The sequence below is a fragment of the Bactrocera neohumeralis genome, chromosome 4 (genome assembly GCF_024586455.1).
Source record: "Bactrocera neohumeralis isolate Rockhampton chromosome 4, APGP_CSIRO_Bneo_wtdbg2-racon-allhic-juicebox.fasta_v2, whole genome shotgun sequence".
Classification (NCBI taxonomy): domain Eukaryota; kingdom Metazoa; phylum Arthropoda; class Insecta; order Diptera; family Tephritidae; genus Bactrocera; species Bactrocera neohumeralis.
In genome coordinates this window covers 46,251,623-46,267,744 of record NC_065921.1, presented here as the reverse complement: position 1 = coordinate 46,267,744, position 16,122 = coordinate 46,251,623, and the positions used below count along the sequence as shown (strand labels likewise).

Genomic DNA, 16,122 nt, shown 5'->3' with positions numbered 1-16,122 from the left:
TACATACTCTGATGAAATGTTAGAAAAGCATTTCGATTTAAATTTTTACAATCGAAGTGCACTTAAAAATTTATACAAAACTATAATATATAATGATAGTATAATAAAATACGCTTACATACATATTTATAATTTTATGAAAGTACTTAGTACTTTTTTGAAAAATGTTATATTTATAATAACACAAACATCCAACATATTTGATGTTTATTATTTATTATATATTTACATATAACGAGTGAATGAATTTATTAGCACAAACTTGATTATATATTTATAGCAATGTGTAAAATGGTTCTTACCATGGAATTTTTTATAAAATAGCATATCTTGAACTTAAATTTGATAAGTAAACCAATAATTAATAATAACAATACGCACAAATATATTAGAGTATGAAAAATGTTTTGTTGCACTCATTGCCATGTGACTTGATTGCCTTTATTGTCTTCTCCTGCATTATACACTTGGATATCCCTTTTGCACGGTTAACAAGGACAGTAAAATACTAGTGCAAAAAAATCCGATTTTCATACAAAATTCACTATTAGGACCAATTTAAAAAATAACCCGTGCAAAAAAAGAAAACCCCGTAAGAAATCGCCTTTTACGCGTAAATCTATCTATTCGTAATAATAAAATAGTATTATTAAGTTTCACACTTGGGTCCAATTTGAGGAAATTATCTTCAAGTTCCGTCGTCAGTTTCAAACTCATATTACGATAACATGTTCTAAAAGAAATCTGTATTTATGTATGGAATTTAGAGTTTATTGCAAAAAAAAAAGTACATGATTAAAATAAAAACCCCGTACAAAATAAGTAAAAACTTGTAAAGAAAAAGTAAATAGGAGGGGAACAAAAAACCGTCTAAAAAATATTCGTACAAAAAGAGATCAAATGTAATTTTGAAACAACAAAGCTTGAAAAAAATGTCAATTTGTTGCTCAGTGCTCACATGAATTAATTTGCTTGATGAGAAGGAAACCTTGCAGTGTTGTGTTAAACGAACGAATGACTTGAAATTCGCTTTATGTCGACTTGTGCAGCTGTCTATGTTATTTATATACATTTTTAAAATTTATTTTTACATATTGCTCCTCTGCCGTAGGCCTCCAGCGCAGCAAAAAGTATAACACCAAGGTACAAACAATGAACACGCTGTTGTTGAAAAATCCTTCATATTTGGTTTTTAAGGTGGCAACGTTCGTTTTCCCCAAATTTTTAAACACCCTAACCTTTTCAGCTATGAAAATGCTAAGTAATTCTTAAATTAACTAATTTAACTAAAACCCGAACAAAAAAAAGGAAATGTGAGCTTATTTCAATGTTTAAGAGGACAATATTGCGATTTTTTGGCGTCGCGATTTGATGGTACGGATGGATAGAGGAACACCCTTAGATTAAAAAATGTATATGTAAATATATATCCATCTCAGACTTGTAGTTTTCGAGATATTTGTATTTAAATTTCAAAAATGTCTGAAATCAATACACGCTATTTCACTATGTTTAACTTAAATTTCACCCATTTTCCAATTAATATATTTTTAATTACACTGTACACATTGAAATATATTTAAATTTTACAATTCTTGTCTATTTTTTAAGAAAATAAATATACATACTTTAAAAACTATTAGCGCACCTATAGTTTCAAAAAAATTGTGACTTTACATTATTTCTTCAAGTAATTTTGACAGGTGGTTACGCATTGTGAATGATCGACATTAGAAGAGCAAGAGAGAATAAATAAAGAAAGTAAACTTACATATTAATGCATTTGTGTAATAACATAAATATTTTCATTGCTGTTTAGGGAATGTTGTTGATGATTGGTAAGTTTTATACAACATTTCAAAAGTAACTATACTTCAGAATAGTGGTTTTAACTATTTTGGGATGAATTTAACGATTACTTTGAATTTCCTTCAAGAAACAATTGTTGATTTCATGTTTCTTCGCAAAACCAGGTTTGCCATACTCGCATTTTATTTAAAAAATAGGGGTATTCTCTTGCTCTTGCAAAACCCTTGCACGGCGCAAGAATTGCATATATTTCCTCTTGGTGCACCGACACAACAACAAACACACGCAGAAAATTATTTGCAGTGGCTGTAAATTATGTCAGACCAAAACCCATGTATATTTGCGTGCAATGTCACACAAAAATATAATTGCAACCCTGTTTTAGTTGTCATTTTACATAAAGACAAGGTAAGTTTTAAATAGATTTTATAATTTCTATTTAAATTATAAAGATTTGTTACAGTTTTTTTTGTTAAAAATGTATGAAGAAAGTGCGCCATTTCACAATAGCCATGCATAACAGTCATTCACAATAAATTGACCGCATCAGCCGTTCATATATCACTAGATTCTGCAATGGGTGCTCTCGTGCACTTTGTGTATTTAGGTATAGTATTTTTGCAATCTTGCAAGAGCAAGCGAATACCCCTAATGTATTAAAAATTAGTACAAGATTTCTTTAGAGCTGCATACTAGCACAAGTAAATTTATCGCAGGAAAGTTTCTTGACCGTTTCTTAATGGTCTTTTTATATGAAATTTTTATATTTCTTGAGAGCTGGATACAAAGCTTTAGTGCAGAAAGAATTTCGACACAAAAGAACTCTGATCATCCCAGTGTTGGACAGACCAGAGCTATTTTTTTTTGAAGCGCAGCCGAAGTCCGTCAGTGCAGAAAGAAGTTCGACAAAAAGAAATCTGAACACCCCGCCGTTGGACCGACCAGGAAAGTACTTCAGTCACCCTGGGTGTTGGCTCGACCAAAGCTATTTTTTTAAAGCGCGGCCGAAGGCCTCCAACACAGAAAGGAGTACTATGCAAAAGTAATTCAGTCACCTCGGGTATTGGCTCAACCAGGGTTATTTTTTTAAAGCGCGGCTGAAGGCCGCAAACGCAGAAAGCAGTGCTCCGCGAAAGTACTTTAGTCACCCCGATATGATATAAACTTTATAATATTATCAAAGAGTTTTACTTTTTAATATTACTATTACTAATTTAGTATTTAAAGGTTAGGTTACAGCCCTCAAGTAAATGCTCAAGAAAAAAATTCCTTATTTCTTCAGCTATAGTCAAGTAAATTTTACACATTATGAATGATGCACATTAGAAGAGCAAGAGAAAAGAAGCAAAGAAAATATCCTGCAAGACGGAGGTAACAGATTGCACAAACACATTGAAACATTTTCAGGTGTTCACTAACACTGTTACATTTTCTGGAATTTTCAATTGAATGGGAGATTACGTAAGTAAGATAGAGAAAAACTATCGTCATTCTAAACATATTGTAATGTTAATTTGCTAGAATAGGAAAGACGAGTACCCAATTTTTCAAGAAGAAGAAAACGAAAAGCGCAGTTTATTTTGGATTTTAAAAAGGTAAGTTTGTTACATGATAATTTAATATTTTATAATTAATTTCTATTATATATATATGTATATATTATTACCCTGCAAGACGGAGGTAACAGATTGCACAAACACATTGAAACATTTTCAGCTGTTCACTAACACTGTTACATTTTCTGGAATTTTCAATTGAATGGGAAAATACGTAAGTAAGATAGAGAAAAACTATTGACATTCTAAACATATTGTAATATTAACTTGCTAGAATAGGAGAGACGAATGCCCAATTTTTCAAGAAGAAGAAAACGAAAAGCGCAGTTTATTTTGGTTTTTAAAGAGGTAAGTTCGTTACTTCATTATTTGATATTTTATAATTAATTTCGTATATGTATATATTTATACTATATATGTTATTAATTTCTTTTATATAGAGTAAACGAAAAAGATTAACAACGAGAAAAAGGTAAGCATTGTGAATTAAATGTCGTGTGTGTAATTAAAATTTTTAATATTACAGAAATCATTTGAAGCGTTTGGATGCGTATAACAAAGACGCACCATTCAATTAGCCGCATCACCGGTGACTTGGAGGACGAGCATTACGTGGAGCTCGCTATTAGTTTAAGTAAATATTTCATTATTTTGATGTTATCATTAAATAAAGGGAAATAATAAAAGAACTGAATTTTATTTAAAAGAATTGAATTTGCTAGGAGTAGCAAATGGGTAACAGATAATCTTGTTACTGCTTGTTCTTGCTAACATGTTTATATGTTATAGGTAACAAACTGATAACGAAAATAATAACACTAACAGATATTCGGGTAACAAATACTTTTTGTTAACCATAACACATAGGTAAGCTATGCGCTAACAAAAGAATTTGTTACCCGTAACATACTGTGAAGAGATTTGCTAACAAATGCATGTATTCTGTTAGAACAAGGCAGCATGCGATATTTGCCATTGGTTAGAGCGAGATAACCATTGAACATCAAATAGCTATGTGTTACTTTTTTCCCACTCTCTGAACAAAAGTAACAAATATTTTAACGAATGCAAAAGTGAACAATAACAAGCCGCTTACACGTTTGCTAACAGCTACCCGTCTTGCAGGGTAAGGTAAGCATTGTGAATTGAATGCTGTGTGTATAATTAAACATTTTAATATTACAGGAATCATTTAGAGAATTCAAATATATTGCGTACAACAAACAAATAAGGGAGTAAGTTTTAAATTATTAAAGTTAAATAGTGCATATTTATTTCAAATATATATCTACATATATACGTATATACATACATAGGGGAATGTTTAGTATCGCGCCGGTAAAGTATCGTTTATGGAGAAAAACAGGGGGGGCTCCCCCCCTCTTGTCCCCTTATTGGAAAGAGGAAGGATCGAACTTTTATTACAGGAATCATTTAGAGAATTCAAATATATTGCGTACAACAAACAAATAAGGGAGTAAGTTTTAAATTATTAAAGTTAAATAGTGCATATTTATTTAAAATATATATCTACATATATACGTATATACATACATAGGGGAATGTTTAGTATCGCGCCGGTAAAGTATCGTTTATGGAGAAAAACTCTTGTCCCTTATTGGAAAGAGGAAGAATCGAACTTTTTAATAAACCCCCCCTCGACCCCCTAGAGCCCCTATAGACCTGTAGGGAGCCCTTTGAAAATGACCAAAAATCAGTGTTTTTTTGTTTTTCCGCGCCGCGCTTCAAAAAAAATAACTATGGCAACCCTTTTCTTATTGTGAAAACGCAGAGAATTGTAACTAAAATAAAATAATTAAAATAAAGCTTTATTTACAACAAATATTAAAAAAATAATATACAGAAACGTTATATTGAAGTGTTAGTAAGTGAAAAGTGCATAATATAAGTGAAAAAGTTATTCCCAATATACAAATTTTCAATGTAAAAGTTGTAAATTTTTCAACTTTAAATGCAAATATCTTTAAAACTACATATATGTCAGTATTTTAGCATTTCATTCCTTTCTGCATTGGCGGCCTTCGGCCGCGCTTTAAAAAAATAACTCTGGCCGATCCAACACCGGCTACGCCATCCACAGTATTTTAGCATTGAACACCTTTTCGCGTTCACTTCATACATTTATTGCTAAGTGGGTTTAATTTATTCCCTTTTGTTCGTGCTTTCTCGGTAATTTGACAGTTCAAATTAGACAGTCATTTTGGTTTTTCGCATTATTGAACTCAATGCAGAAAAAGGTTTATTTTATTTAAAGATTTACAAAAAAATTAACCATCAAAAGTAATTAAAAACATTACTAGTGGGTTTAAGGCACGATTACGATTCTTGTGGCGCCGCGATTTGATGGTCCTCAGACGCATAGTTTTCGAGATATTTCACTTCAAAGTTCCACAAGTTTACATGCAATACACTCTTATTTTGTTTTCTTTACATGTCATGACAAATACCGCCGCAAGAATCGCAATATTGCCGGGTTTTATAATTCATCATTCATTCACAACAGAAGAAATTTAGAAATTTGCAAAAATAGCATTTTTTAAAGTGAATTTGTGGAAAAATTTGTGAACCGATTTTTATAAAATATTTTTTAAAATAAAGCTCGATAATTTAAGCATACATGCGTGTTTAAAATTTTCAATTTGGTTCTCTCGTTTAGGTACAGTGAGCCGAAATTAACCGGCGCGATACTAAACCCAACCCTATACATACATGTGTAAATGTAAAAATTTAAACGAATTTACAATTATAATTGTGTCGACTTTAGAATTCCGTCCCACGATTTCGGGAATAAAATGGGTATGGTCGGATAGAGGAGGTTCTTCAGATCAATATTGCATCCTTCAGTTGATGTAAAATAAAACAAAAATTCAACAATAAGTTTAGTATTAAAAAGAATTTGTGAAGTGCTAGTGGACATAAAAAGCGAAATATAAGTGTAAAATTAATTTTAAATCGAAAAATACGTTCTTCAAATAGTGGTAATTTGGAGTATTAAACGCAAATATCTCGAATATTCCCGCGAGTATAACTATATATGTATATTCTTGAACTGGATAACCTCCTCTATAACTAAAAATGTTCATTTGTTCGTCCAAGATATCTGTTAGTATGCAGAATATCTAAAATTGTTTAAAATAAAAACAACATTAGTGTTTCATCATATACATATACGCATTTCTGCTCCTAAGCAATATTAAGCATAAATATATTAGTATTTGCTTTATAAAAATACATTTATGTTTTTCAGATATAATCCAGAAGCTGGATGCCATTGAGACCCGTCTCACTGCAATTCAAAAGTCCCTAACAGACAAAGTAAGTAACGCAGTATTACATTACCAAATTAAAACAGAAGCTAATTTTTATATTTTAATTTTCTAGATGCCAGAGAAGGCCGAGGTGCAGGCGCAAAGTAAATTATTGCGCGAATGCCGAGTCATAGCGGCAAAGACGCACCATTCAATTAGCCGCATCACCGGTGATTTGGAGGACGAGCATTACGTGGAGCTCGCTTCGAAACTGCCCATGTCATCGGAAGAGCACGTGCGCTTCGTGGAAGACAAACTTTCACAAAAGGAAAGCACGGATGCTATCGTAAATATTTCGTTTTTAAATACTATGTTTGTAATATAATTTACTGTAATTTTTTTTTTACAGATGCGGCTAATATTGAAGTCAAAGGGCGCAAAAGGCAGTGTGGACGGCGTACTGCGTGGTATGTTTTCTGTCCATCTAATGTACCACAACAATTTACAGGGGCGCAAGTAGAAGGAATCCCTACTAAAACTAAAGTGCGTAGGGTTAGTTTTTGGTAGGTTTTTTTTACTGGTATATATTTGAATGCCTTAACTTATTACGTTTCATTTTAAACTAAACGCTAAATTAATATAAGTTTTCTTATAATTACTTATATATATTTGTTTTAAATTGTAAATATTAGTTTTAAGTTGTACATATTAGTTTCAAGTTGTAAATATTAGTTCTAAGTTGAAGTTTCTTATTTTAGTTTTACAAATATGAATTTTTAGAATTATAGTTTTTAAACTGAAATAACTTGTATTATTTATCTGCCGAATGCAATAATAATAGGCATGTTACTTATATTTACTATATTTAACTAAATATCTGATTTTGATTTTATTATTAAATAAAGGAAAATAATAAAAAAAAACTGAATTTTATTTAAAATAATTGAATTTGCTTGAAATAACAAATGGGTAACAGATAATCTTGTTACTGCTTGTTCTTGCTAACATGTTTTTAACACGTTATACAGACCATTATTTTTGAAACTAGTTGTAATTTCCGAAATCTAATTGGGCATATATTATAAGAGTAGTCAGAACATCGTATTTTAACCGTTATATACAATGAATGCTATAGCATCCACGACGATATAGATAATATTTTTTAACCAGAATGACTTGAGGAAATTTGTAAATACACGGAGAAAAGATAAAATAATATGAAAGCATCTAATGAACCAATTGGTCATTATTTTGAAATGTGTATTAATTACAAAAATTAAGATTGTATAAAATTAAATGAATAAAAATTGGCTTTAAAATTTGAATGCTATAGCATTCACGTCATTTTGCATCAGTATGAAAACGAGTGCTATAGCATTCACGTCCGCGAACGTGTTAAGTTATAGGTAACAAACTGATAACGAAAATAATAACACTAACAGATATTCGGTTAACAAATACTTTTTGTTATCCATAACACATAGGTAAGCTATGCGCTAACAAAAGAATTTGTTACCCGTAACATACTGTGAAGAGATTTGCTAACAAATGCATGTATTCTGTTAGAACAAGGCAGCATGCGATATTTGCCATTGGTTAGAGCGAGATAACCATTGAACATCAAATAGCTATGTGTTACTTTTTTCCCACTCTCTGAACAAAAGTAACAAATATTTTAACGAATGCAAAAGTGAACAATAACAAATCGCTTACACGTTTGCTAACAGGTACCCGTCTTGCAGGGTATACTTATGTGTGTAAGTATTGGGGGCACACAGACAAGACGTATCAGATCTGGCAGCCCTCCCTGGAAGACGTGTAGCTGTTAGCAAACGTGTAAGCGGTTTGTTATTGTTCACTTTTGCATTCGTTAAAATATTTGTTACTTTTGTTCAGAGAGTGGGGAAAAAATAACACATAGCTATTTGATGTTCAATGGTTATCTCGCTCTAACCAATGGCAAATATCGCATGCTGCCTTGTTCTAACAGAATACATGCATTTGTTAGCAAATCTCTTCACAGTATGTTACGGGTAACAAATTCTTTTGTTAGCGCATTGCTTACCTATGTGTTATGGTTAACAAAAAGTATTTGTTACCCGAATATCTGTTAGTGTTATTATTTTCGTTATCAGTTTGTTACCTATAACATATAAGGATGTTAGCAAGAACAAGCAGTAACAAAGTTATCTGTTACCCATTTGTTAATTCTAGCAAAATCAATTATTATAAATAAAATTTAGTTTTTTTATTATTTTGCTTTATTTAATAATAAAATCAAAATCATATATTTAGTTAAATTAATAATATGCCTATTATTATTGCATAAAACTAGAAACTTCAACTTAGAACTAATATATACAACTTAAAACTAATATTTACAACATAAAACTAATATGTACAACTTAGAGCTAATTTATACAACTTAAAACTAATATTTACAACGTAAAACTAATATCTACAACTTAAAACTAATACGTACAACTTAAAACTAATACGTGCTCTTCCGATGACATGGGCAGTTTCGAAGCGAGCTCCACGTAATGTTCGGCCTCCAAATCACGGGTGATGCGGATAATCGAATGATGCATCTTTGCCGCTATGACGCGGCTTTCGCGCAATAATTTGCTTTGTGCCTGCACCTCGGCCTTTTCTGGCATCTAGAAAATTAAATTATAAAAATTAGCTTCTGTTTTAATTTGGTAATGTAATACTGCGTTACTTACTTTGTCTGTTAGGGACTTTTTAATGGCAGTGAGTCGGGTCTCAATGGCACCCAGCCTTTGGATTATATCTGAAAGACATAAATGTATTTTTATAAAGCAAATACTAATACATACATTTATATAATAATACATTATATCTGAATGGCCGCCAGAAGATGGTGACGGTACCACAATTTGTGATGGTTCTACTCGGGGAGCGCAAACGAGGTTGTAAGATATTTTTTCAAACACTTTATCTGTAAAAAAATATTATTAATAAATGAAAAATATTTATGTTCAATACAACCTCTATGGGGGCTCAATGGTTGTGAGCATTCAACTTCGTAATCCATTTCTTCCACGAGGTCATCGAAATTCATTCTATGAAAAATCATAAAAAAGGTGCTGATTAATGATATTTTAATTTTAATTTAATTTTTAAAATCATGCTTCGGAGCAGAAATGCGTATATGCATATTCGAATATTCATTATGAAACACTAATGTTGTTTTTATTTTAAACAAATTTAGATATTCTGCATACGAACAGATATCTTAAACGAACAAGTGAACATTTTTAGTTATAGAGGAGGTTCTTCAGTTCAAGAGTATATATACATATACTCGCGGGAATATTCGAGATATTTACGTTTAAGGCTGAAAATTACCACTATTCGAAGAACGTATTTTTCGATTTAATATTAATTTTACACTTATATTACACATTTTTATGTCCACTAACACTTCACTAATTCGTGTGGTTTTTTTTTATTTTATTAACTTATTGTTCAATTATATTTATTTAAAATCAATTAAAGGATTACACTATTGATCTGCAGAACCTCCTCTATCCGACCATACCTATTTTATTCCCGAAATCCTGGGTACTCTAAATTCTACACAATTAAAATTGTAACCGGACAATTCGTTTCAATTTAGATTTTAAATTTTTTACATTTACATACATATAAGTAGATATAACGCACAAATTACATATTTCACAAAAATTCACTATCTATAACAACTATTTGAATTAAATATGCACTATTTATCTTTAATAATTTAAAACTTACTCTCTTATTTGTTTGTTATACGTAATAGATTTGAATTTTCCAAATGGTCCAAATGATCTCTGTAATATTAAAATTGTCAATTATACACACAACATTCATTTCACAATGCTTACCTTTTTCTCCTTCTTAATCTTTTTCCTTTTCTCTATAATATATAAAAGAAATTAATAATATACATATAAGAAATTAATTATAAAATATCAAATTATCAAATAACAAACTTACCTCTTTAAAATCCAAAATAAACTGCGCTTTTCGTTTTCTTCTTCTTGAAAAATTGGGTATTCGTCTATCCTATTCTAGCAAATTAACATTACAATATGTATAGAATGTCGATAGTTTTTCTCTATCTTACTTACGTAATCTCCCATTCAATTGAAAATTCCAGAATATGAAACAGTGTTAGTGAACAGCTGAAAATGTTTCAATGGGTTTGTGCAATCTGTTACCTCCGTCTTGCAGGGCTGTTTGTCAGTTAAGTCCTGCACACAATGCTCGCGACACGACATGGCAGCTCGACAGTGAACTGAAAATGGCGTTGTGAATCCTACTACATGTACATTTGTGAGAAGGCAGCAACATAACAATGGACGGCGTTTATACAAGACAACACAGCTGTCCATTTTGCATGTACACAATTTCGTTGTGGCCATACTAATACGAGTACCTTGCACTTCAATGAAATTTTAATATTTTGTTCAAAGTGAAAATTTGTATGCAAAAAATAAGTAAATAAGGTATATTTATTTGTTTTAAATTGTCAATTGTTATTACAAATGATATAATTTTGTTTGTAAAATAACGTCAAGTTTATATATATATTGAAGTTAGCGAGAGCAACGACTGCAGGCCGTGTAGTCGTGCAGCTGTCAAAATAACAGTGTCCATATGCGTCGTTTGCGGTCTGTCGCGAGCATTGTGTTCAGCACTTTATTCGATTATTTCATTCTCTTTGTATTCTTCTTGGAAATTTACAGTTTCAATTAAATTCTAAGCCTTTAGTTTTAAGAAGCGTCACTTCTTGTACAGACGCCAACAAGTGAAGAAGTCTTTTGAGTTATCTTAATAAATCTATATATATAAAAATAAGTCCGTATATGTACGTCGCCGAACTAATCATAAACGCGTCGTGCGATTTCAACCAAACTTATACACTACGTAGGCAGTGGCCCATATATGGTTTATATGAAGTTTGGTTGAAATCCGATAACGTATGTGTGTGCGATGCGTATGTGAAGTGAGTGTGTTTTTGCCGCAGGCATTTTTTGTACTGCATACAGCATTCATTAGCATTGAATACATTTTGGTCGTTTGTGTATTGGAGAGCATTGCACGGAGTGATGCAAATAGCAATTTGTTATCGTTTCTCTTTTCTCTTTGGGCGTCATTGCTGATTGATCTTATCATAATCGATTTTTGAAAATATTAATTTCTTCGCATTTTTTGGTGAGCATTTTGATAAAAATAAATTAATTTTCGTTCTAATCATTGTTTTAATTTGAATATTTTGTAAAAAAAAACAATGATTAATGAGATAAAAATCGATTGTTTTGCTAAACAAGTGTTTTGATTCTTACAAGTGCATCATATGATTTTGTGACATAATCTCAAATTTGATATTTTGTGAAAAAAATTAAAAAATTGAGTGATTTTTTTTGTTTAATGACCGATCAGCGAGCTAAAAATTACTTGGATTTTTTGGCCAATTTTTAATTGAATTTTGTCACATTTTCAGCAGATCAGATCGTAGGCCGACAAGTATTAATCACAATGTTCAAAGGCGTGTCGCACAAATCTACGTTAATGTTGCTTTAAATGGTGCTGGATTTAGATATAATCACGCAATTGATTACATAAGTTTGTGGTGATTGGTGGAATGAACAAAGTATGCCAACATTGCAATGCACTGAAATTTCATAATGAAACACCTGGAATGTGTTGTGTCAGTGACAAAGTAAGATTACCCGAATTACAATACCCACCGGCAGTGGCGAACGCAGGAAAAAAATTGGGGGGAGTTTTATGTAAAAAGACAATGTTTCATTATTTTATTCACAAATTGAAATCTAATCTTCTTTTATTTTGGGCCATAACATTTAAAATCTATTCCTCCGTCACGTCTATATCTCTATGGATATTCAAGAGAGCCATTCCGTTCAGGGGTGCTTCTCCAGTTTTATTTCTTAAATGTGTTTTAAGCCTGCGAAGTGAGGAAAACGAGCGTTCACTTGAAGCGACAGATATAGGGATTGTTGCTCCAATCTTTAAAAAACGATGCACTAAAAAAGTTTTGGATCTCTTTGTTTGATTTAACCAGTTCCTGAAAATATATTCAAAATTTTAGTTAGAAAATATAATCTGAAGAAAAGATTTTTAACCTTTTCCACATTCTAAATTCAGCAAATGAAAAACAAATAATAAGTAAAGTTGTTAAAATTAAAAAAAATGTCTCTGTCCAGTTTATATTTTTCTGGGTTTTTTAATTGGCCTACATTCTCACGACTTTTTAATACTATCCAGATACAATAGGTTTGTTTTTAGTTTAACATTTTCATAGTTTCAAAAAATTAAATTCTATCAGCAGAAAAGTATCAAAATAGGCCGTTTGTGAACAAAAAAGTATCAAATCACAAAATTTAGAAAAAAAAGTATCAAAAAAGATACAATTGTATCAAAACGGCAACGCTGTTAGTGACTAATGTATTCATTTATTTTACATATTCATACATCGTCGGCAGAAAGATTGCTTTGAAAACAACAAATTACAATTTTTCAAATGACTATGTAGAATTAAATTCTATTATTTAAAAATTCAATTACTTTGGGGGGGGGGAGCAAATTTATCATAGGATTGGTTCATTATTGCCATTTCCAGATGCAAGCCACCAGTTCTTGCAAATCTACTTCCTTGGCAATAATGAAAATGAAGTACATTCACAAGTGCCAGAAGAATAATAATACGTGAATTGCAAGCATTGTTTCATGAATATAATGATTTGATTAATACTTTTCGGACAGCACTTGATCAGATGCCGTCTGATGATCATAAAATCGTGATTCGTGCTGAGAGAAGACCAATCGGAGAACACGAACGAAGATTTAATGCACCCATAAATAATGAAGTTGCTGTGGTGATTGTCGGCGATGAGTTTCAATCACGTGACATTGTAATGCGTAGAAGAAATAATCAATTACAACGTGTTTGTGAAACACATCGCTCTTACGATGCCCTACAGTAACCAATTTTGTTTTGTCGGGGTGAAGATGGATACGCTATTAATTTAAAAATGGTAGATCCCGCAAAAGCACGTGAGTGTTTGTTGTGTTTAATATACTCTTCCAATTTTGATTAATAAGAATTAGTATGAAATGATTTAAATTTCCATTTGTTTTTTTTCTCTCCAGAACGTGAAGTCAATAAAAATGTCAGCGCTATGAAATATTATGCACATAGAATTATGATACGACAAAATCAGGAAACTCATATTTTGAATTGTCGGAGACTCTTTCATCAATATGTCGTAGACAGGTATGCAAAGATAGAAAAAGAGCGTTTGCTTTATTCGATTCAATCAACGAAAGTTGCGATCAGAAAAGTATATACATCTCCGCGATGCAATCAATAATGATGGAAATGTTGACAATGTTGGACAAGTTGTTATTTTACCAGCAAGTTACACAGGTAGTCCAAAGCACATGCATGAATATGCACAAGATGCCATTTGCTATGCTCGTTTGTATGGTCGACCAGATTTGCTTATTACATTTACATTTAATCCACAATGGGACAATATTTATATGAAGGGCAATCTTCTACAGGCCGTCACGACATAACTGCACGAGTATTTAGACAGAAGCTGAAGTCATTGATGTTAAACATCAAGTTTTCGGGGAAGTTCGATGTTGAATGTATTCGGTGGAATGGCAAACGAGAGGATTACCACACGCCCATATTTTGGTATGGTTAGTTAACAAAATAACAAGCGATTAAGTAGATGACATAATCTCAGCAGAAATTAGTGATCAGGAAATCGATCCAGGTTTATTTGATGTTGTTACAAAAAGTATGATTCATGGACCATGTGGTGTTCTAAATATTAATTCGCCATGTATGAAAGATGGGAAATGCACGAAGCGGTATCCCAGAGATTTGATTTCCGAGACAATTAATGGAAATGATGGTTACCCATTGTATCGCCGACGCCCAACAGATGATAATGGCAAATCAATCAATCTACGAGTCAATAATCAAGATATTACAGTTGATAATAGGTGGGTTGTCCCCTATTCGCCAATACTATCAAAAGCATTCAAAGCTCATATCAATGTAGAATATTGCAATTCTGTTAAATCGATTAAATATTTCTGCATGTAAATAAAGGCAGCGACATGGCTGTGTTTGGTGTTGCAGAGAACCGAAATGATGAAATAACACAATATCAAATGGGAAGGTATATCAGTAGCAATGAGGCAGTTTGGAGAATATTATCGTTCCCAATTCATGATCGAAATCCGGCAGTTATTCATTTGTCAGTACATTTGGAAAATAGACTACGTGTATATTTTACAATTGATACTGCACAGCATATTGCAGAGCGACCACCTTACATTATTATCGTTTTTTGAATTGTGTCAAAATGATCAATTTGCTAAAACACTGCTTTATTCACAAGTACCAACATATTACACTTGGAATGCATCTGGAGAGAAATGGAACAGACGCAAGCAAGGAAGACCAGTTCAAGGTTATGCTTGCATTTTTGAAAGTGATGCCATTGGACGTTTTTACACAGTGCAACCCAGTAATGCTGAATGTTTTTATTTGCGTCTATTATTGATTCATGTTCGTGGGCCTACATATTTTTTGAATTTGAAAAGAGTTAACGGCCTACAGTGTCACACTTTTCGTCAAGCATGTCAGGAATTGCATTTTCTGGAAGATGATAATCATTTGGATGCGACACTTAGGGATGCATCAGCAACAGGTTCTCCTCACCAAATACGAATATTATTTGCTATTATTATTGCAACATGTTTTCCATCTGATCCATTGCAATTATGGGAAAATTTTAAGGATTTTATGACCGAAGATATTTTGCATCGAATGTGTCAAATTGCAGGAAATAACGATTACACTTGAAATGTTTAATGGGGCATTGATTATCATTGAAGGTATTTGTTTGGTAATTGCAAATAAAGCATTGACACAATTGGGTTTGCCAGCTCGAAATCGACCAATGCATGATGCATTCAATCAAGAAATAAATCGTGAAAAACAGTATGCAAATTATCGCAATCATAATTGGTTAGCTGAAAGAGCTATACTGGCCGCTAAAAATAAAAACGTTGGTCAAATGAATGCAGACATTTTAGCCCATGTTCCTGGTGAGGTTGTAACAAATTAATCAGTAGACACGGTTACGAATCAAGACGACGCTATTAATTATCCGACAGAATTTTTGAATTGATTTTTCACACGGCCAGTTATATGTTTCGTGCTCACGTGTTGGCAAGCCTTCAGTTCTCTTTATCTACACAACAACTTATGGCAAAACCAAAAATGTTGTCTGCGAAAGAGCTCTAAGATAGTTAAGTGATACATAGTCTAAGATTGTAAGAAACTAGAATTAAAAGTTGAATAATAGGGAACAAAGTCAACCTTATTAAAAACAAGTGTGTTTCTTTTCTTATTTTGTTTTGCGTGCGAAGCA

General features: G+C 31.9%; 1 protein-coding gene and 1 long non-coding RNA gene across 3 annotated transcripts; one reads left to right on the top strand and one right to left on the bottom strand.

Moving 5' to 3' along the window:
- The first annotated feature begins 3,476 nt into the window (after positions 1-3,476).
- LOC126754688 (uncharacterized) lies at positions 3,477-4,054 on the top strand. The gene is made up of 4 exons (XR_007666360.1): positions 3,477-3,579; positions 3,645-3,713; positions 3,806-3,837; positions 3,892-4,054. It is a non-coding gene; the product is annotated as an uncharacterized LOC126754688 (long non-coding RNA).
- Positions 4,055-9,039: 4,985 nt separating this feature from the next.
- LOC126754632 (uncharacterized) lies at positions 9,040-10,606 on the bottom strand. 2 transcript variants are annotated; one of them, XM_050466749.1, is made up of 5 exons: positions 10,525-10,606; positions 10,412-10,470; positions 9,647-9,720; positions 9,361-9,596; positions 9,040-9,294 (listed from the first exon to the last, which is right to left on the bottom strand). In XM_050466749.1, exons 3-5 carry the CDS (start codon positions 9,717-9,719, stop codon positions 9,106-9,108), a joined length of 498 nt encoding a protein of 165 aa, XP_050322706.1. In that variant the 5' UTR covers position 9,720; positions 10,412-10,470; positions 10,525-10,606; the 3' UTR covers positions 9,040-9,105. The 2 variants fall into 2 exon arrangements, with proteins under 2 accessions (XP_050322706.1, XP_050322705.1); XM_050466748.1 differs by lacking the exons at positions 10,412-10,470; positions 10,525-10,606 and having other exon boundaries at positions 9,647-9,752.
- Positions 10,607-16,122: the final 5,516 nt, after the last annotated feature.

Bases quoted from the DNA above. Each gene is read 5' to 3' on its own strand.
- LOC126754632 (XM_050466748.1), bottom strand. From the start codon at position 9,734: ATGATTTTTCATAGAATGAATTTCGATGACCTCGTGGAAGAAATGGAT. The intron at 9,597-9,646 runs GTTGTATTGAAC...ATTTTTTTACAG, and splicing joins ACCATTGAGCCCCCATAGAG to ATAAAGTGTTTGAAAAAATA. The intron at 9,295-9,360 runs GTAAGTAACGCA...TTAATTTTCTAG, and splicing joins AAAAGTCCCTAACAGACAAA to ATGCCAGAAAAGGCCGAGGT.